Raw genomic sequence first — 23,503 nt, forward strand, 5'->3', positions numbered from 1 at the left:
GCTAATCAGACTGCAGCGCCCTCTGGCGTTCAGGAGGAGTAACTAAATATCAATATCACCTTGTTCAGATCGTGCCAAAACAATTTGAGGCAACTGCAAGTTGAAGAAGTTGTTCACTGCATTAAGTTTCAGATATAACTTGTAGACTCGTAGGGTAGTATTTAATTTTAGGTATAAAGCAATTCTCAACCTTTTATGCAGTCAAACTTTGAAAACTTGCCTTTTGTATTGTGGAGAACATTTGAGTACAGAAAACCCACTCTCATGTTTAAGATTTGAGGTTTATGACTTGCCATGTTACCCTGCTGAAGTAGCCTCTTAGCTGACAGGAGTGGCACCTGATGTGGTCTTCTTCTGCTGCAGCCCATCAAGCCGTTTCCCTCTGACCTCTGGCATTGACAATTTTTTTGGGGTTAACTACTTGGGAATATTTTCTTTTTATTGGATCATTCACTGTGAACCATACAGGTTGTGCAGGGTATCAGGTGAAATCAGCGGAGTATAACAGTTATAATAGTTATAACAGCCTTAACTTTGTTTACTTTTCTGATTGTATCAGTTCTTTCATTAGGACCCTTCATGGAACTTGGAAGCAGGTCTGGAAGAACTGATTGTAGCAACAAAAATGTCTTTGTGTGTGTTTTTTGTAAATAAAAATACATTTGTAATAAATATTTTGTTGCCATTTGTGTTATTTCTTTCTTATTTCTGACCCATTTTAGGCAATGAGTCATAAATTCAGAATTTTCCAAATATGTAATTATATTATCTTAACTTATCCACCTGGTAATCCAGCAAATCAGTGACTTATCTTCCTCCCCTCACCCCTAACAAGCCAAGGGGTACATGGCTACCCCTCCTTAAGCCTGGTTCTTCCTGTTAAAAGAGACTTTTCTCTTCCCTCTGTCACCAAAATGCTTGCTCACAGGGGGTCATATGCTTGTTAGGATTTTCTCTGTATCATTGCAGGGTCTTTACCTTAAAATGTAAAGCACTTTAAGGTGCTATATTTGGTGCTATATAAATAAAATTGAATTGAATGAGAACCTTCACATGCAGTTAACACTGTAAGTATGTTTTGTTTTTTTTATCAGAAATGACCTTTTCCCCTAAACCTAACAGAAACCTAAAGTGTAACTATTTAACCTAACCCAATAATTATATTCCTAAACTAACCAGAAATGACCATAAAGATAAAGTTAAAGACAGAAAAAAATATAAAACTAAGTAAAATTGTTGCCACACTAGAAGCGAAGAAACTATGTGAATGCCTCTGCCACCACACCACGAGCCTTATTTGGGCTTAACTGGTTTTTACATTGCAAATTATTATTGGACAGAGAATGCATTTCCCTCTAAACACACTGTAAATGTTGTTTAGTTGCATTGGAACATGCCTGGAAATGCACACTTACATTAATTGCATCGAACGAAACGCATTTCCGTTCTGTAATAAATCATTTGTCAACCAGCCAAACTGCTGAGTTGTCCACACTTCTATATATGGAAAACAACTTTGCTTTCTTGCAGCAAATGCAACATATTATTTTAATTGGTGTCCTGATTCAAACTTTTTTCCCCCTCTTTTTTACTTTCCTGGCCTACAATCATCATCTCACATGCAGAGCAGGGAACACCAAACACACAAACGCAGGAGTTATACATTTATTTGTTATTCTGCATATGCTAATAGACGTAATGAGGAACAATGCTCTACACAAATGTTGACATACATACCATAACAAAGTGTTCTGTGGTCACATAATTGTTCAGACTACTACATGCATACAAAGATGTTGCTTTGTACAGAAACAGTCTGTAGGTCAGGATGTGTCTTGATGATAATGCTTTCTCAAAGCTGAACAGAAAAAACAATGGAGGAGGCAGAATATACAGAGATACAAGGACAAACAATGATGCTGTTTGCATTTTAAGGAGCAAGGTAAGCAGGTATGAGTGACACGGACAATACCCATTCTCTCAGAGAGGGTAAAGACACGACGTTTCCACTCTGTACAGCATCACAGATGAATACGCCATCATGAGACAGTAAGACAGAGCACAGTCCTCTTTGCTGTCAGTTCACAGAATTAGCTGCAGTATCCACACAAACTTTATCCGGAGGGGATACAGCTGATCAATCCAAATCCCTTGTTTCTCTACCCTACCTGTCAAAATGAAAGATTACTCGAGGCGAACACAGAGACATGATTACTACAAACAAGGGATGAAGGATTAATTGGAGTACAGAAAAAAAGTACAAGCTTACAAACAAGAAGGTTACGATCTAACCTCCCTTTATTATAAAGAAAAAAAAAAGAGATGAAAATTCAAACGAAGACCACCGCTGACTCCGCATTTTACTTCAGAGAATACCAAAGAATCTGAGTTTCTGATGAGGGATCGGTAATATCACAAAGGTAACTCCATGAGGTCTCACATGAATCTCTGAACACTGAGTCAGAATATGCTACTTTGGGCAAATCGTATGTACACAGACAAAAGAAAGAAAATATGGACCACAACTGACACAATGTAACCATTTGGGAGAACCATTTCTTTTCTTGTCCTCGCCTTGTTTTTACCCACTCGTAGCTATTCCTGAGGGCATGCCATGGGGTTAGAGCTTCTGAAGCCGGAGGGCCCGGAGCACTCACTGGTGTCAGCATGGGAAATAATCAGATGGATCAGCTCAGAGACAGCAGGGATCTCTTCCTGGCTGTAGCTGCACTCCCTCTTTGCCTCCCTTAATGGTCAGATGCCCATCCCTTTGTTTGTACTTCTTCCTGCCTCTCCGAAGACTGATGGGAGTGGATACTGAATGTGGTACACACATTACTCAGAAGAAGGGAGAAATATTGCAGCTCCCTGTTTTGGAAGCCAAGACATCGAAGTGGATTTTGACAACAACACTTCTCAAAAAGTACAGAAGCAGCTAGCTGACATTAGCTGTTCAAGAAAAACAAAACAAAACAGATAATCTATCCAATCAGAACATCAGAGAGTTATAGAAAACCTGAGAACTCAATATCATTACTTGTTTCTATTACATAAAGACCTGATTTTTCCTATAAAATTAGAATTTTTTTTTCTGTACAGTGCTATATGAACAAAGCAAAATGACTCGCTACCTTCTCATAAACAGCCGTGTTATGAAAAGGCACGCATCATTTCAACCACCATATGGCAGGAAATTGTGGTCGTGCTCCATTTTGGTTTAGAAAAAATAGACTCATTCTCCACGATAATTCACAAAAAACAGAAAATTGTTTGTTTGTGGCCATTAAAATTAGATAATGTTAATATCTTCCACACATTTGCTAGATTTTTTTTATGTAAATCTAACAGGAGTATAAAAGGCCCTGGTGGTCAATTTGGATTCTTATTCCGACAGATAATCAAATTTGAGGTCCATTAATACCTGGCTTTAAGGTGCTCAACAGCATTTTGCCAGTCACGCAATACGAAAAAGTAAAAGTCAGATTCTCATTTGCATTGTTTGTGAGATCCTAGTAGTCGTAATACTCTTTTTGCCTCATATTAAAGATATAACATCTGAAAAATACAAGTAAATTTTGCCTGTACACTTACAAATTCCCATAGACATAAAATAAAGTGCCACAATTCTTGGCCTGCATAGATTGCAGTATGCGATATTGCACATTCCACACCTTTCAGTAAAACAAACAAACAACCAAAATATGATCAGCGAAAAAGAATGATAACAAGAAAGAAAACAACAAAATAGTTCACCCACGTTCCTTCCTATCACTGCCATTCCGGTTTGTGTGGCTTTCACAAACTCCTCGCTAGTCTACGCCGACATGTGTCACGCCGAAAGAAATAAACAAATATTCCAGCAATAAATTGGAATCAAAGGCAACGTAGAACAGACATATTTTCAGTCAGTGTAAAACAAAAGCAAGAGAGACGACGAGAGAAAAAAAAATCCTTTGGGTTTAAGTTTGACTGAAAATTGTTCACAATAAAACACGATAAATTACAGTCCGAGACACCACAGATATACAAAAAAATGCCTTAAACTTATCAGCAGGATTGGGTAAAGTTGCAGTAGTATGGAACAAAGGTCAACATTGACATGAGGCTGCTGAGGATGGGCCAATGAACACAATGCAGGTAAACAAACTATAATGAAAAAAAAAACTCCAAAAGCATACCTACTGTCAAAATACATGTTATTACCATATATGTTATAATGCATTCGAGATAGAAGAAAGCTTGCCAGTGTGCTTGATTTGGTCCATTGATATCAGAAGGAATACTGTCATTTTTTGTTGTTGTAATCTACCCCTTTTAAAAAGCCAAAATAGATAATGATAGCGTAACGCATATATCTGTGTTAATGACCAAATCTACCTTGGTGAATAATAAGTCTTACCTCTTTTTTTTTTGTTTTTTTAAATGGAGTCTCACCTACATATTGTAGACTTTTCCTACAACCAATCTAGCCCTACTTATCACGTTTCATTCTTAAAACTACTTTTAGATAGATAGATATATTTATTTATATAATTGATGTTAGAGAGTAAATAAGATAATTTCCTCTGATTTGGATGGAATCAAAAGGCTGAACGAGGAGCATCTTAAATCTCGTGATAAATATTGTCAGTAGCTTTAGTGTCTGATAGTTCATCTTCTTACTGGTTTGATAAATACTTGGCAACTACAGGTGGTTTTTTTCGGTGGTTTTTTTTTTTTTTTTTTAGAGAGAATTCAAGGTGTTTTTATCTTTCTTTCCCACATTCATGAATTCAAAGATGCTCAAACTGAAAGTTCAACAGCTTCTATGAAAAACAAATATATTAATCTCAACGTTACAGTTTCATCTGTTATTCACGAGAAAAAAAAACAACCAAACAAAACAAAAACGAAACAAAACAAAGAAACAGGGCCATCATGAGAACACTTTGCATTGCCACAAAAGGTAATGATATGTTTCTTTTTTTTTATAGGTCGCTACGATGCAACACCCAATCTGAGGGCTGTCTATCCAAACCCCTACCCCTTCTTTTTCACATTACAAATATTAGTACCCTCAGTGACTGTCTTCCCTTGCCATCTTGTGCATTGTCATTGCCTTAGATGTCCTAGTATTTACAGTGGAGCGCTTTCAGCAAACTAAGCACCGTAAAATATCTGTCCTTTGATTTTTAAAAAAAAAAGCATGCTTTTACAGTTCCTCTGTGCATTTCCTTCTTTTGCTAGAAAAGGAGACGTTATGTACATCCGGAGGACCTGCGTGTACGTGATTTGATGAATTCTCTGTTTCTCAAAAGTGTCCTCTTTGAGCCCACTGTTTTTCCAGGATCTGCACAAAGCACTGCAGTTTCTTTTTCTGCAATTCAACAACAACACAAGTATAAGAGACTTGTCATGCCATGCAAAAAGATCTTTCGCCACTGCTGCACCCTTGACTTTCCTCCCTGCTCTCCCAAACTTCAGGCTGAGGTTGTACTAGGTCTGTTGTCCCTCAAATGTCCCTTACATTCACATGCTGGTTTCACATGTTGGAGAGAGGCTGCCATCCCCGGGTATCAGGTGGATATCGGATGTAAACATGTGGTTCTCTACTTTGTGTCCACTTTGGTTGCTGTCAGGCTTAACCTCCTCGCCTGCCCCAACCACACCTTGGGTGCTATTTTGTGCTGCTGTCTTGGGTGACAATGGTGCAACCGCTGCTCCCGCCACCTCCATCAGGTGCTTCTCCTCATGATTCTCTGTGGATTGTGAATCTTCATCCCCTGGTGGGGTGTCCACCACCAGCCTCTTAGGGGCCAGAGGGCAGACGTCTTCCATTGTGACTGGAAGAAGCCCCTCTGAACTAGGGATGAGTGGTGATGTCTCTCCCACTGGAGACTCATCTTCCAGGATGCTGGAGCTGATGTCTCCAGGAGAAGTAGTACTGGGTGGTGTCAGAGGGCCTTCAGCAGAGGTCTTTGTGTAATTGACCTTCAACCCTTTTATTTTTAGAGGATTAATCCGTCTTGGAGAGCCCTGGATATTCTCCACAGCACTGTTAAAGCTTTCCCCTTCGTCTATGTAGAGCTCTGATCCATCACTTGGGTTGACAGACTCATAGAGACCATCTTTAAGAAACCTCTGGTCATCACTGGGCCTCAGTAAGCTAAGATTCAGAGGTGGCGGGGCCCTGGGGTGTCTGATATGACATGATCTAGCATCCTCCTCGCCTGAGTTTGAGCTCTGTTTTTCGATGCCAGCTGAACAGCTTCCAAAGTTTTCTGGCAAGGAGGGCTGGACTTCCTTCATCTCCATCCCCACCTCCTCTTTTAATGCAAATTCAGGGCTCTGGGATTTCTTCGGTGATGCCGGGGCAGTCATAGTTGTGCTCAGAGTGCTCATGGAGCTTGTAGTGTTGAGATTGCTGAAGGACTGTGACTTGGTTATTTGACTGTACATCTCCTCCAGTGTTTGAGCACTAAGGTGCTGTGGGGTCCTGCTTGTCCGCTGTGGACTTCCAGTTGTGGTGATGGTTATGTGATGGGGAGAACTTTCGGGTAGAAACTCTGGGTTTCTTTTGTCAGGTGATTTCAGATGGATTTCAGAAGAGGCATGCCTGGTATGGCTGCCCCAGCGGCTAGGCGACAGATGGTTCTCAAGAGGCGTCTTGTTTTCTCCTTTATCTACCGCTACATCTATCAGTTCCATACTACGAGCAAAGGCATCTTTTAGGTTCATTGACACAATGCTACCATTCCTTCTGGCTCTCTCCAGAGCCTCCCTTCTCTTGATGGCTTTCTCCTGCCTCTTCTGCTCTTTGTAGAACTCAGAGAAGTTGTTTACAATGATGGGGATTGGTAGGGCAATGACAAGCACACCTGCAATGCAACACAGTCCACCTACAATCTTTCCAAGCAACGTCTGTGGGTAAATGTCACCGTAGCCCACTGTAGTCATTGTAATGGTGGCCCACCAGAATGAGGCAGGAATACTGGTGAATTTGGTGGCATCTTCATCTTTTTCAGCAAAGAAGACCAAGCTGGAAAATATCATGATGCCCATGGCAAGAAATAAGATAAGTAGCCCCAGTTCATTGTAGCTCCTTCTCAAAGTAAATCCTAAAGACTGGAGCCCCGTGGAGTGCCTGGCCAACTTCAGGATCCTCAGTATTCTCATGATTCTGAATATCTGCACCACACGACGCACATTTTGGAACTGCAGCACACTCCTATTCGACTCTGTTAGGAATATGGTGACATAGTAGGGCAAAATGGCCAGCAAGTCAATAACATTAAGTGGGCCTTTGAAGAATTTCCACTTATTCGGAGAAGACAGGAAGCGAAGGAGGTACTCCATGGTGAACCAGGCAATACACACGGCCTCCACATGGGCCAGGTTGGGGTTATCATTGAAATGACCAAACTCATCTTTGTGCTGGAGCTCTGGTAAAGTGTTGAGGGAAAGTGCGATGGTGGAGAGGACGATAAACAGTATTGATATGATGGCTAGAATCTGAAAAGAGAGACAGAAATGAAGAAAGTATTAGTTTAACACTGGTAGAGGACACACTCTGAATAATCAGGGCTGCCTGATTTGCATTAAGGATTTTAAAAAGATGTATAAATAAAGGTCTCCAGTATATGATATGAATCTAATGGAGGGTCTGTCTTTGGTTCAAAGGCACTGTGGGCGTGCTCATGAATATCAGAGCTCCATTATCCATATAAAGAATATAGAATATGCTAGAGTATTACATAAGGATAGGTCAGCAAGATAATGGAAAATGACACAAGGAACCAATGAGTGATTAAATGAATGAAGCATTGCGGAGCTCACTGACTGAGAAGTCATTTAAATAAGGGTAGTAAGTAGGGCAGAAATCTGTTTAGACAATAACTGTGAGCGCGCACGTGAGTGTATGTGTGTGTGTGTGTGTGTGTGTGTAGTCCCATCTACACCACATGAAAGAATAAAAGGATTTTGGCGCCATCTGTTGGCAAATGTCTAAAACTTCCCCTTTCATTCATTACTTTCACTTTAAAAAATGCACAAAGCTTTACAAATATTGTTTCTTCTTATGAAACATACAATGAAAATGTTGTTTCCCGTATGCTCAATTGAACAGTGAGGGGATGGGTATAATAATAATCTTGTATAATGCCATGAGGTCAGCACAGCATAAAGCTGAGTTTTAGCTGCAGCTCTTTATCTCGATGAGGATTTATAGAAACTGATTGATTAAATCTGGCCTTAGATGCACTGACTATGATTGAATATTTATAAAACAAGTGTGTCATCTATATATGGCGAAGACATTATGTTACGTGATGAGCTGAATATCTTCCCTCTTGCGCTGCAACTACACATAAAACTCTTTATAATGCTGCTGGGGTTAGCTGATGTCCTCTTTTTATTCCTCTCCAGTTCAACTCTGCTCAGCTGAGCGTCTCTTCCCACACAGGTGAAGCATCTCTGCACTACACTCGGTGCAACCCTGCATCACAACATCGACTGAAATCCAGGACGTGAAAAATTAGCATTCTTTTGTGCAAAGCCCTCTGTGACTCGAGCAATATAAAGCCTATTAAAATGTAATGAAGAGAGATTGAAGCGACTCAGTCAAATAGGAAAACAAGGCACGCTGAATACTAATCACAAATCACATTAAGTTGCAGAACACATTGATGATCTTACATAAATTTACAATGTATAGTCTGGAGACGCTCACAGTATCTCCGCAGAGACTTCATTAATTTAGCAAATATTACATATTGGCAATACTTTTTTTTTCTTTCTTGCAGTGGTTAGGGGTCAACCACTTCTGTAGTCCATCCATTAGCCTGTGGCTAACAATGACAAGCTGGAAAAAGTGGTCAGAAGGCTAGTGGCATTTCCTGAAGCAAACATATATAAATGCATTTTTTTTTTGTTGTTGCTGTTTTTAAATAAAGCAGGATCTCTTCTACTAATGCAGAGGAAAAATGGAATCATAGAGCAGAATAAAGAAGGTGGTGTCCTGGCTCAGCAGCAGAAGTGTTATCGCTAAATGAATGCTGGTACTGATTAGGTTAAACCTATTAGCAGCTAAGTGAGGCAACTCAGGGCAAGCTTGGCACTGAGCTGCGGAGTCATAGTAAGGACGCAGATTGCTTCCATACCCCTCAACTTTTTGGCAAGCGCATTTCAGGCTCACGCCCTGCTGCCAAACAATTTGATCGGAAGACCTTTGCTTGTACTCTTGTTTCTGAACAGCAACAAGGTAGAAGAGCAGATAAGAGCACGAGATAATAATTTTGGGGGTATACTGTGTCTTACACAGATGATTTTCTGATGTGTTACAGTATGGAGCGGAGTATATGTAAATAAGATTTACTGACATGCAGGCAAGAGGTAAGTCATTCTTCAGAGGTCGATTCTTTATTTAGATTTTACATTAACTGCCTCAGAGGACACAGTTAATCTTCTGCTGTTCCATACTTCAAAAGCTACACTATGAACAGCTGAAAGAATGGACATGCGGGCACGGACACAAACACACAGACAGAGACAAACTGATTAATGTTTTCATTGACCCATAGCCCCGCTGTCTCACTTTCACACACCCAAGCAACCTGTGTTCGGTAAATGCCGTGTAAGCTCGGGGATAAGAAGCGCTGAGGTGGCTTGCATTAACCTACTGTTATTGAGTGGGAGTAGTTAAGAAGATCAATTACTTGGACTCCTCTTTTCTCATGATTTGCATCCGCGGTTGCATTAAGTATAGCATCAAATGTCGTGAGTGGTGGATTAAAAAACAAAGAACAAAATAAAAAAAAGAAAGCACAGTAACCTAGATGTGACTGTGAGGACGAAGGCTAACAGACACAGGAAGTGAAAGAAGATTTTTCACAGATGCGGCCACTTTCTAATCTGTGGAGCTTCTCTCTGAACTGTTAGATAACTGAGATTAAACTATCTGTCAATTCCACCACTGACCGATGTGCCTGCACGAACCTTGGCAAAACGGTGAATGCTTGTTGTGTTAAAATGAAGCAATTTCATTTAAAAGCAATTAAGAAAGTTAAATATCAAACTACTGGTAATTATAACTTTATTATATACATTAATTTTATACTCATCTATCAAAATATATTTGCTGCTCCTGATTGGCTTAGACGGGCGGTCAATGCATGGAGATGATTAGCTGGTGTTTGACATACTTTAGCTGCCTGTGACCAATCGGGCTGCTGTACTCCCTCTCCATTGTGCTCTGAATAATAAGAGCACAATCAGGCCAAATCGTACACACGAGTGGGTCTGTACGGCAGACTTTTGTTGTAATGTGCATCACATGGACTTTCAGATGTATGCAGAGAAGATTTGCCTATTCTTTAAAACCTCATAGAGTCAATCACTTCACAGGAGAGGAGTTTGGCCTGATGTCACAACATCGATTTTCCTTGAGCTCTCTCCCTTTGATCTGAGTTGTCATGTTGCTCCCAGAAAGAAACATTTGAATAATACCTGCATTTTTACATTGCATTATTTTGGTTAGTATGTTATGTGATGAGCTCACGCCCATGAGGTGTGCTCATCTTGGATCACCTAATGTGCATTGCTCTTGGTAGCTGTCTTGCTTTCATACATTTAAGCATTTTTAGCAGATCACCCACGGAAAAAAAAAAAACAGACAGCTTAGCACGACTGCACTGGGAAGCTGGTTCACTTTGAGATTTACAATGAGGGAGACGACTAACAAAATAAAGTTCTGAGTGTCATGTCTTACTTTTGGAGCTCAACCGATACATGGTAGGACTATCACAGTTTTCCTGGTATTTGGAGATAAACTATTTCCTTATATGAAAAGTTAATACATAAAAAGATGTTTGGGATAAATGAAACATGAAGCCGTCATGTGGTTTTTCACAACAAAGCAGCTCCAACTGTAGCACTGTTGGCTCCACATGTAGCAGAGAATGCATAACAACTGAGCAGAAGGTGGTTCAGATCAATTCAGTGCAATAGTTTTTATAAAGTGTCAAATCACAACAGTCACATGAAGGCACTTTATTTTGTAAGGTAAAGACCCGACAACAACACAGAGAAAAACCCAACAATCAGATGACGATGTCAAGAGGTTACATTTGGAACAGGTACTGTCACCAAAAAAACCTAAAATCAGCAAATGCTCTTTAGCCGTAGCAAACACACTCTCCTCATGATTTAATTCCGCAGATCCTTAAAAGTAATTGAAGATATCCTGGGTGGACAGAGAATGGGGAGTGAAGTTGATCCAGAGGAGAAAACATGCAGGAGTCATGGCATTAAGAGCCCTCTTGAGTCGCTTTTCTGTGCCTCTCTTGAGCTTTATCTTCAGCCATCTGTCATCTCAACCACTTCTCCTGAAATTGCAAGAATCGCCTTTCTACATCCTCCTCAAGAGGTCGTCAATAGAGGCACTAACTCTTCTATAAGTGTCCTGTCATCAGTGGCAGCTCGTGATTGCACAACTACGTCCCTTTTATTGCGTCACCTCCTCTGCCTGCATTCGCATTGTGCCTGACTTTGAGAGGGGAAAGCTCTTGTGAGGATGAAAAATATTCTGCACCACACCAGTGGCCCACCTGCCAGCTAGGTGGAGGCTATTGATTGTGTACACATCAAATTATGGACACTGAGCCAAGTCCAGCAAGAACCTATTGATAACCCTGCCCGAAGCTCTTATGGACTAAGATCCACCCCACAAGTCCCCACTGGCCAAACCTCCCCCACTTGGTTCATCAATTTGCGCTTGACAAATTGAGCCTTTCCTCAGGTATGATAATTTTTTGCTGCAGAATCAATCCAGATGATTATGGCTATGGTAATGTGGATTGATTTCAGGAGTTGTGTGGTATTTAATCTTCTTGGTCTGTATCTCTTCGAGTGTTATGACCCCATAAGATGTTGGATGACACATGACAACTTGGCTTTGTGCAAAGTCTACTTTGCTAACGTAATGAATTACTTTATTAAGTTTACACGTGCCCACTGCGCTATTATTCTCATTATTAGATGCACATGCAGGATGTAGGTATAATCCCCTTTGTGCATAAATTCTGCTAATTAGCAATTGACAACAATTAATGGAAGCAGTGAACAAACATGATAAGACACATAGCTGGAATATTACTTAAATACACACACCCGTAGAGAGACCAAATATAAATCAGCAGCAAAGCAGGGGGGGTCCCCACCCTTCCTACACCATTCTGTCTGGTTGAGTGCCTTTACTATGGCCAGTTTCCAAGGCATTCACCAAGAAAGGGAGAGCAAGAGAGAAACAGAAAGAGATGGTGATATTTGTTGGCCATCAAATGTTTTGTTCCGTAGATCCTCCGAGGTTCAGAGAGGTTTGGAGAACTGCCCAGCCATTACGATTTCAGCCTCAATTCTAAAGCCATTAGTCTGCAGAAAAAATTACCAAGTTCATAAAGCACTGGGGACAAAAAATAAAACGATGAATCTGATCCAAATGAATTTCTTGAAACTGGTACAATACTTCATGTGTCCAAAACTGCTTTTTTTACAATTTGCAACAAAATGAGAAAAACAAACCAGTTCAGTGTCCGTCTGGTCTACAGTTTTTAGAGACTCCAGAGTTGGATGCGTGATAATGAATACTGATTATTTTCTGAAATCTACTGAGCTATTCATAAACTTTTGACAGCTCAAAGTGCAGTCAATAATTGCAGTGGATATGACCAATGTGTCTAAGCATAATGCAGTATCACCGCTCTGTGTCACTTACAATTTAATTTGTTATCAGTCAGCTAGAATATATTATGTGCCCCAACTGTGCTCGGGAGCTTTCGCCAGAAGTCACGTTGTGATTTAAGTCACGTCTTCAGGGTCAATCTCAGTGAGGTGTCTTACAATCAGTGTGAGAGACGATCTCTGCATGTAAACATTTTATCTTGTTGATTATTTTGCAAAGCACGGCAACATCAACAGGGGATGCAGAACTCGCTGTCACCTTCATATTATCCTTGCTGGAGGCATGCAGCACGAAGAAACCAGAAGGTTCCAGCCAGTGTTTATGTTGAAACTGTGCTGGGTTCATTCAGCAGCACAAATAATGCTCAAGTGGGCCTGACAGTGTATGAGAAGAAACCTTAATCAATAACCAGGACTCATCTGCTTGTAGGCCATCTGCACGTTTTGTTACCCAACTTTTTAAGTTAACTTTTAGGCAAAATATGACAGGTGAAAAAATATTGAAAGACCCACTAAAACCCCCTGGCTGCAGTGTCTGATCTCTTTGCTAAACTTCACTGTTTCCTGCTTTCGTCTTGTAAAACACACTCTTCTGCGCAAGCTTTTCACACTCCCCCTCAAAGCCCTTTCACTTCTGTCCAGGCTTTATTTATACCAGAGGGATATTTGTTTGTGTGTTTCTTTCTTTTTTCCCTTTTTTGATGAAGCAGGGAGGGAAGTGGGCTAGTATGAAATATTTATAGAGTACATTCATCCAATAGGCGCACAAACATGCCTGCACAGAAAAGGCAACACAGTTATGGTGTGTCAGCATGTGGTGCTCGATTACAGCTTAGAGGCAATTTGGACTGAGTGACATGCCCATGATTAGCAGTTTGAAAGATCATACATAGAAATTCACGCATTAGCTGACACAATGTGCTGACAATTCCTCCTTTGGTGTTTGTTCAAACGACACATTAGGCGAAGCTCATTAAGACTTTTACTAATTCAATTAAACAACAGCAATAAGAGAGAAGTGCACCAGAGTCATCTTGTTGCCGTGTTGCACTCCGGAGGCATGGATATGCAGAGGGATGGATATTGATAAGCTTTCACTGAAACCAGTGCCATTATTGATTCTGCTTATAGGTCCAATTCTTTTATAAATCACTTCTTTAATGATTCACGAGCAAAAAAGTAGGCCGCCATAAATTTTCCAATATGAGCGTGGCTGTTTTATTATCTCTGAACCCTAATGCAGTGCATAAACAGAGCAGAAAATAGGCCTGCATGTAACTCAGGTGTGCAAAATCTCCAACTGACACGAGTTTGAATCACTGCTTTGCAATGCCAAACTATCTCAAAAGCATACCAACAATGATAAGACAAATTCAGTCATGATCACTGTATTTCACTGCATTTCAGTCTGCTGTAATTTATATTCGCCAGCATGGCTCTCTTCTGGGACCTTCTTGTCCTTCCATGACCTCAGTGACATTAACTAAACCAAATACAATGTAAAAAGTGAAGGTGGGTTGCAGAGCAGCTTGCACTTGTGCTGCAAGTATAGGAGAGCTGAAGCAGCATAAAAAGTTTGTCCTATATGAGACAGCCAATTAGACTTGTAGACGGGTATCTGAGCCATCAGCTTATGTGGTTTCAGCTGCTCTACTGGGATTGCAGATGAGCCTGACTTCGAGGGGTGCCTGAACTAATGTTATGCTCAATTTGATTAGCTTGGCAGCATACAGTTCTGATGGGATGGATGATTTGTGGATTGCTGTCCCCAGAGGAGAGAGCATAGCATTTGGCTAATGGTAAGTGCAGCCTACTTTCAACTTTAGGCCAAAAGATGATTTTTCCACACTGCGGATATAACAGACTTTCTCTGACTCTGCTAAAAAATCAAGATGTTTTCAATGATCGAAATTTCTATGGTTAGAAAATTATTTACTGTTGGCATCATTGTAAAGTACTGATAGGTTACTGCTGTAGATGCTAAATTAATTAGCTGAGAATGCTAACACGTAGCTTGTGCTTTTGACAATGAAATGTCATTTTCAACTAATGCTATCAAGTTAATACTGAGTTAATAAACATTATATTTTATTAATAAGTAAACAGGGAAGCCTATTACAGCAAAGCTGACCGATGTACCTTCACTAGGTCACAATGCAGCACAGCACTCAGGTAAAATTCAACATTTATGAGTGAGCTGCCACTAAATACATTTGCACACTTACAGTAGCACCACCTTAAGATCATGAGACATCATGAGTCAGCTAGGACAGCTAGGTCATGTTTCTCTCCCAACTTTGAGAGAAACTTTGTAACTCTTCAGTTAGGGCCTGAGATGGATTTATTCAAAGCTCTGATAGCATCCTTGCGCTATCTGCTGACTGAAATAGATCCCTAACGCATATTCCATCCTGTAACACAGTCATCTACCTAAGTTATCTGATCTCTACGTCCAGTACAGTCTTTAGGAGAGATATGATTGCACTTGAACAATGCTTCACGAGTCCATTAAAAAAAGATGTCCCATAGCGTGGTGCTATTTTGGTCGTCGACTCAGCAGTTTGGCAAATTAATAGTTGGCTGCAAAAGTGTTTCCCGCAGAGACCGGGCCTCCCAGGAAGGGCAGCGAGGAAAGACATGCAGAAAGCACCACAAAGACTTTAACGTAAAGAACAAACTGAGTTTCAGGTCAATATCTTAGAGAGATCAACGCTTTCAGCTTTCTCAGTTCTGGCAAACTTCAAAATCACACCAATCTTTCTTGGACTTTTCGTCTGGCTCTCTCTGTCCTTCCTCTGTAATCAGTCCAACACTGCTGCCCTCTTAGCCACTTTGCAGCCAAACACGGCCCATGACTTTCACAAGACAAATGTCAGGAAGAAAAAGAGACAGAGAGCGAAGGAGAGAGAGAGAGCGAGAGAGAGAAGACGGGCAAAGTGCAGGCTGTACTGACTGTGAGGCTGACATAAAGTTGTATTTCCTATTACACAGTGGAAATTACAAATATAGCAGAATCAACTTATGCAATTATGCCAAATCCTCACAATTTTAAAACCTGCAGTAATAAACAAAATATACTACTTCTATCAGGAGAAAAATCCTAAAAAATTAATTCCACTACTCGTAAAACATGTAAGAACTTGCCATGAGCTACGAGACAGGCAGAGCTGAAAGTCTGCATGTTTTTATGCCTTTTGTCTCCTGTTATCATTACTTTGTTGCTGCTATGGCAATTTTGTGTGTGTGTGCATTTCTACGATGAACAAGCCTTAGGCCCTTATGGCATGACAGCATTATTAACCTCTGTGCCTCTGACATCCTCCCCCCGAGAGAAGAGAGCAGAAGGCAGTCCACAGATAAAGCCAGTACCTACCACAACACACATACACACATTTACTTTATACGTCATAATTTTCATCTTATCTGTAGGAGCATATGACGGTTTTACTTTCTTTAAAGAAAACAACAACAACAACAACAACAACAACAACAGATTACTTTCTTACGTTTTTAATAATGTTCAGCCATGTGTCCTGCTTTCCCTCAGCTCTGTCTCTTCAGGGGGTTACAGAGCCAAGGCTGGAGAGAGCAGTCAGCAGGGCTAAGTATAATTACCGCTAAGTGTGCTAGCCCCTGTGCCTGTGTACTGATCAGTGTGTTAATCACATAGGGCAAGGCACCATAATCAACACTTCCTCGAGGTATAGACCAGAGGGAGGAAGCAGAAACAAACACTTGGACCATGTAACAGTTAATATTCATGATGCGCTGAGTGCTGCAAATAACTTGCAGGGGAGCTTGCCTGTATATATGCAGATAACAACACGGAAGGATCTCTTACAAGCTCCCATCTTCCTCTCCCCCCGAGTCTCCTGATAACATCATCCATCTGAGTGTGGAGGCTGCAGGACGAGGGAAAGGCGGGGCGGCGGTGGAGAAGATGCATAAGTGTGTGCGCGTGTGGTGCTTTCTCTCCTGTCACCTCTCCCGGGTGCTTCTCCTTCACAGATAAGACTGGGAAAACCTCGCAGCAAAAACTCACTCTTCCACACACTTCCCACACACATATGCACACTGGCCAACGCCGCCACCTCTCTTAAAAAGACGCACAGTGTCACACTGAGCCAGCTCTTATGGTTTAGAGACAACGCCCTCTTATTAACCCTCTCAAGGCAGGCGTTGCAGATTTGCAACAGTTAAAAACTATACATATATACACATACATATTTTATGAGTTTTTTTTACTCAGAAGTACCACTGCAGGACTTGGTTGTGCATTAGCAACAAAAAGTTTAATTTGAGCCTGAGAGGGTTAAAAAGAAAATCCCTCCCTTTCTCTCCCCCTCCTCCTTCTCCCTCTCGTACCTCTGTCTGTTATCCTCAATGACTACGCGTCACCCTGCTGTCTGAGTCAAACTGTGTAACCATGGAGATATCTCCGAGCACTACTAACGCAAGTCGAGTAGAAAGCAGCTTTGTGACTTAAACATAGTTTTTTCTGTGATGCTGAGCCTCTTTACCATTCTGAGCGCTCTGCAGAAGCCCTTTGAGCAGCAGGTTGACAGAGACAGATCTCAGGGTAAGGAGAGGTTACTTGGCGCATTGTAATTCAAAGCAAAAAATTCTGACAGCCTGTACAAATGCTATGGTGAATGCCAACAATATATATATAGATAACATTAGCAGTTTGGGGGAAACTTTTTGTTTAAAGTGGAGGTGCTTTAAGGACATTTTTAGGATATTTCAAACTGGAAAGAGCCCTGACACCTGGGATTACTAGTCCACTGGTCATTTGCTGTTGTTTTAGTCAACTCAAGAGTGACTCTGCCCATAAGAGAGAGATTTTTCACCATCATGAGCTGAATTAAGGAGGAGAAAATGTTTACAGCTTTGTCTTTTTTGCTGCAAGGAGGTTCATTGGAGTTGGGTTAGAAAGTTTCAAGCTTAATTTTAATGCCAAAAGAGCGAGTTGTGATAATCCATAGCTATCCTCTCCATCCTTCACACACTTTGTGTCTGTCTTTCACATGGGACTGCAGAAAGTCTAGCGGTCACTGAGGAGCCAGCTAATCCCAATCAAGTGTAAGGAGGAAGAAAGAAGAAAGCACAATGCTGAGCCCTAAGTGGCACTCCCCTTCTTTTATATTCCCCTCAACATCAGCATCCACCTAAACACCATCATTTCAAAATGTGGACTAGTATGTGTCTACTGGCTTCAGATCTGCACTTTATGCCAATTGCAGTTGTTGCTCTTGCAAAGTCTCTTTCAAGTTATACGCTGACACTGCAAAACTACACTGCTTCACTCTACCTTGTTGACTTATTGTTTCACAGCTTCACCTGCAAAGACAGGCCAGTGCATTCACATTTGTCTTCAGCACTAAAATATTCTTAACTTATATACCACACACACACAAAAAAACAATTCTGGAGGCGAGCCTCAGCACACAGCCTATATTTTTGCCTCATTTTTTGGAATGTCTTTTTCTGTCTTTCTGCTGGGAGTCTGCAATAAATATAAACCAAATTCTGTTTACCACAAGTCAACTGACAACATGGGTTTTCTTTCTAATGAGATGCACCCTGATGATGTTTGCATGAATTTATTCATGAGTGAGGCTGACACGGGGAAACAAGACAGGCACAAGAGCAGCCAAGTAAGTGAATAAGTAAAAGTAAACAGACAGCAAGAGCAACAAACGCTAAAGCCAATAAAAACTAATTTTAAAAAAGCTTGAAATTTGATGAAATTACAGAATACTTGTTTTATGTATCAGCTCTTAATAAAAAATCATCTGGTCCTTAGCAGGTGTTAAAATGAGGAACAATAGCAACACGTGGCATATTACACTGAATCATGATATATTTGACAAAACTGAAGCCAAAATGCTGAAACTGTATGTGACAAACTAAGTACACCATTACTGCTTCCATAGAAAATTAAGAGGGTAAGTAGCAGCCAGGTGCTCATAATGAGATGCACTTAATTAACTGATCATCAGGACCTCTACAAAAGCAGACGTTATGGCAGTTTGCTAGTCTGCAGGGTTATATGGATATTTCCAAAACCGTTTTAAGTCCATCATTCTAAAGATGATTAATCAGTGGAAAACCTTTACGGCACCCGGAGTGACCATCCCAGCAAATTCACTTCAAGGTCAGACTCTGAAATGCCAAAGACCAAAAAAAGACCAAAGAGCTACATCTCAGACTCTACAGGCCTCAGTTAGCATCTTAAATGTTAAAATTTATGACATTAGAATTAGAAAAAGACTAAACAAGTATGGCTTGTTTGAAAGGGTTGCAAGGAGAAAGCCTCTAAAAAGAACATGGATTAGGTTTGCATCTGAACAAATCAAAAGATTTCTTGAACTTTTAAAATTCTAAATAACCTGGCCCTTAGCTACTTAACTGATCTCCTCTATTCGTACAACCCGAAGAGAGCACTAAGTCTGTCAAGCTAATCAAGTTTGCAGATGACACCACCGTTATTGGACTCATCTCGGACGGGGACGAGTCTGCCTACAGGAGGGAGGTTGAACGTCTGGTGTCCTGGTGCAGCCACAACAACCTGGTGCTGAATGCCCAGAAGACAGTGGAGATTATTGTGGACTTCAGGAAGCACACAGCTCCACTCCCCCCCATCATCCTGACTGACACCCCCATCACCTCTGTGGACTCATTCCGCTTCCTGGGTACCACCATCACCCAGGACCTGAAGTGGGAGCCCACCATCACCTCCGTCATCAAGAAAGCCCAGCAGAGGATGTACTTCCTGAGGCAGCTGAAGAAATTCAACCTGCCAACACGGACGATGATGCAATTCTACACCGCAGTCATCGAGTCCATCCTCACCTCCTCCATCACCGTGTGGTACGCTGGAGCCACTATCAGGGACAAACAGAGACTGCAGCGTGTTGTGCGCTCTGCTGAGAAGGTGATTGGCTGCAGACTCCCATCTTTGCAGGACCTGTACACCTCCAGGACATTGCGGCGTGCAGCTCGGATCTCAGCTGACCCTTCTCACCCTGGACACAGCCTGTTTGACCTGCTCCCCTCAGGCAGGAGGCTCCCGTCCATTCGCACCAGAACCTCTCGCCATAAGAACAGTTTCTTCCCCTCTGCTGTCGGACACATGAACAATAACCATATGACTGTTCCCACCACTAACACATGACCCTACGCTGTGTTCACTGCATCATTCCATGTTTGGCACTGATCACCACCTGCACTCATGTATATATCTTTCTACGTAGCACTCTTAACTCTTACTCTCATGTATATATCTCATGTATATCTCATGCACATATCTTTCCACGTAGCACTTTTAATTCTTATCCCTACTTTTATTTTTTCCATGTCTATTTAAGTGTTATTTATGACACCATGTTTGCACTGAAGCACCGCAGCAATTTCCTAATGTTGTAAACCTGCTCAACATTTGGCAATAAACCCCATTCTGATTCTGATTCTGATTCTAAGATCCTCCAGCCAACTGCCCCTAATGCAACCAGGGTCTTGTTTAAAAACCAGAGGTGACCGTGCATTTGCCATCGCTGCCCGACAGATTGTTGACTGCATACAGACACAGATACGTGTGTAACACATAAATATCACTAAAATTCTAATCATTAAAACCCTGGCGCGCCTTTTTTTTTTTTTTTTTACAATTAAGCATGCAGCAGGTGATAATATTTGTCAGATGATTTCATAGAAAGTGCCCCAGACGGCACCAACATCACAGTAAGGGTTGAATCTGCAGAGGTGACACCTAGTATGGAGCCACTGGGCTAGTTGGCATCTACTTGTTACTCTTAACTCCCGTGCACCAAATTTAAAGACAGAGCCAGCCTTATGTGACTATATGAACTTCTGCATTGACTTATCTTCGCTGCTTTGCTGCCCTAGTTGATCATTTCACCAAAGTTCTGGTTTATACTATAATTTCAGTTTGGCCCAGTCACCATATAACACCTTGACTTTGCTGTCTGCTTCTGGGGAAATAGAAAAGCTTAGCAACCATGGTGTCAATAACATATTGACACTTGTCTCTGTAACCATAGAAACTTGTGAATGGGATCTGTGGTTCTCATGTGTGTAATGTAGCTGTTTTCACAAGAAAATAATGGAAATATTAGTGGAGATTTTGTGCTTTGATGTCTTGCTTTGCAAATGAAAGTCTATAACTCAAACCTACATCTGCACATATGAGTACACAAATACACACCTTAGAGCGATTTCTGCAATTATCTAAGCCGGGGCAACCCCTTTTACGAAGAGCAACACATGCTGCTCTCTCCCTTGCAGTTTCCCATGATGTTTGCTTTGGTAATGACTCATACTGGATCATAGTCAGTGGTTGTCAGCAACAAAAGAACAGCCAACAGACCACAATAGAAATGTGATATTGAAAAAAAAAGTGGTATGAATGACTGAGCAATTGAGCTCAGCTTCATGGCTGAGACAAGCAGGGGGCACTGATAAGGGAGCTGTAATAGCAGTCAGACGTTTTCCAGCCTTTGTTCCACAGCAAATGAGAGTGATGATCGCCAGGCTTGGGAGCGGCACTGGGTGACTGTTTCCATGTCGTTAGAATGAGTGTGTGTACATCTGAGTGGGTGGTAGCGTAGGTTGGGGTGGAGGCCTGGGTATTATTGATAAGTTGCTTGTCCTTGAGAAAAGCCAGATTGGGACGCCCCCGCTCTTCACGGGAGATTTCCTTTAATTAATCCAAATGAGGACACACTCGCGCGCGCACACACATACACACACACACACACACAAATGCAGGCGCACACAGATGACTGCGAGCAGTGAAACAATGAAAGTGTAGGAGAGAGAAAGAGCAAATTTTTAACAGATGTTATTCAAAAAGTCCCAAGCTAGAATAAATTAATTACATTTTATGTTGTATTTATTAGCACAGATAAAAGTTTACAGCCATCTGAGTTGTGAGGATATACTTAGACAGTGTACTGCTTTGAGTTGTCAACATGTTCACAGTAAAATCTTGTGTGTGATCTACTAATTGTAAGGTTGGTGGTTCGATCCCTGGCTTATCCAGTCTGCATGCCAAATATCCTTGGGCAAGATAATAACCCCACATAACCTCATGAATGTTAGACAGAAAGCACTTAAGGATTGGTGAGGTGTGCTGCATAATGCAGGAAGAAAAGTGCTATATAAGAACCAGTCCATTTACTTAACTTCGAACTTGACTTAACTTTTGAAGTAGAGTTTTGTGTGTATTCTGTGTAGGTCGCTTGTACAGAAGTAAATGAGTCAGTGTGACCATCTAGCTTATGGTTCAGTCAAATCAGTTGATCGCCACAGCTGCATTGGAACAGGTATGGGATTATCAAATCGGTAAGACGATAAGCTTCCACAATAGTCCCACAGCCAAAAGAAGCTGGATGCCTACCAGATTGTTTTTCTATTATTCCTCACATGGGGGAAAAGGTAACTGGTTACAGCCTCTTTAGATCCTTACCAAAGATAGACTTCAAATCCTATTACAATTATTCTGAATCATACACAGACAGAATGATGTTAATGCTCATGCAGATTCAAAAACCCAAACTGCAAGCCCCTGTGGGAGGATGAGTAGGCACAAAAAGGGGAACTTCTGGTGTTGCAAGACCACACAGATGGTGAATCCTGAGTATTTTGGTGGTACCTTTGCAGTACATAGGTTAAGTGCACCACAGCACAGTTTTTACAGCCCAGTGTGTGGGATTACGATGAGAGACGAGAGAATTAGAGGGTTGAAGATACACGAGGAGACGCAGGAAGAGGCAAAAATTAAAGGCAAAAACTTGAAGACGATAATATTGTTAACAGCCCCCGGGAGGCTTGTAGATGCACAAATCCAAACGCATAAAAAAATCTACATGTGGGCCATGAAACGGTTTAGTCAGAAGAAATGCTGCACTTCAAGCGGAAGAGCCATTTTTAACCAGCACGCTGGCAAGAATTTGCCACGCTGAATGTGCAAAGCACAAGCTCTGCGGATGAAGGTGACCTTTGAACTCCCTGTTTAGAAGAGTGCTGTCAGTATTAATAGTGCAAACATAATTCGGCGTCCACAGTATAATACATGCAGCATAATAACAAACCGGCTTAAGTGCTGTAACACTTTAAAAATCTTTAAACTGAGCAAAGCGGAGCAGCGATGTGTTACTGCTCGCTAAAATACTGAAATTCTGAAATGTTTAAAATAATAAAAGAAACCAAAAACTTTATACCATAATACAGGCAGGTTGCACCTCATCAGCTGAAGAGTTGCTACTTTCTCACATTTATATGATTTCATATGATTGAAAATAAGATTCATCAAACACATGAATGACTCCCTGGCCTTTCATAAAATTGACAGGCGTATTTACTATTTTCAAATGCAGGCCTACAAATTCTTAAATAGAGTAATTTTGGGTATAAATCTGTAATGATGAATAGGAAACCTTTATTACTGCACCCTTGCTAAATTTTATGTGACAAGCATGCTCTTATTTAGCCACAGCAGAATACAGGATTTACCCAAGCAAGACAAAATGAAACAAGTAAGAGGGTGATAATGATGCTGGAGTGACAAAGAGGAAGGATAAATGTTATACTGTGCGCATACCAAAATCCTGTAAAGAGCGAATAAACAATTAAACCTTGACTTGTATATAATCCTATTAAAATTGTGCACACGCTGAAAGATCATGAATTTATTTCCTTAATTAATAAAATTGGCTCCACAGTACTGTTTGTCTTTAAGAGAAAGGAGACAAGACAAAGTTAGGCA

The 23,503-nt window shown here is 41.0% G+C and overlaps 1 protein-coding gene across 1 annotated transcript in view; it reads right to left on the minus strand.

Annotated features, from left to right (window-relative positions):
• Positions 1 to 1,657: 1,657 nt before the first annotated feature.
• The window catches only part of kcnb2b (potassium voltage-gated channel subfamily B member 2b), a 92,835-nt gene continuing 70,989 nt past the window's right edge, over positions 1,658 to 23,503 (minus strand). Inside the window, exon 3 of the mRNA XM_005722571.2 lies at positions 1,658 to 7,491. Within this exon, the coding sequence (XP_005722628.1) occupies positions 5,509 to 7,491 (1,983 nt within the window). The 3' untranslated portion in view covers positions 1,658 to 5,508. The remainder of the gene's footprint in view (positions 7,492 to 23,503) is intronic.

This window comes from Pundamilia nyererei, unplaced genomic scaffold (genome assembly GCF_000239375.1).
Source record: "Pundamilia nyererei isolate P.nyererei 1_Seehausen unplaced genomic scaffold, PunNye1.0 scaffold00007, whole genome shotgun sequence".
Classification (NCBI taxonomy): Eukaryota; Metazoa; Chordata; class Actinopteri; order Cichliformes; family Cichlidae; genus Pundamilia; species Pundamilia nyererei.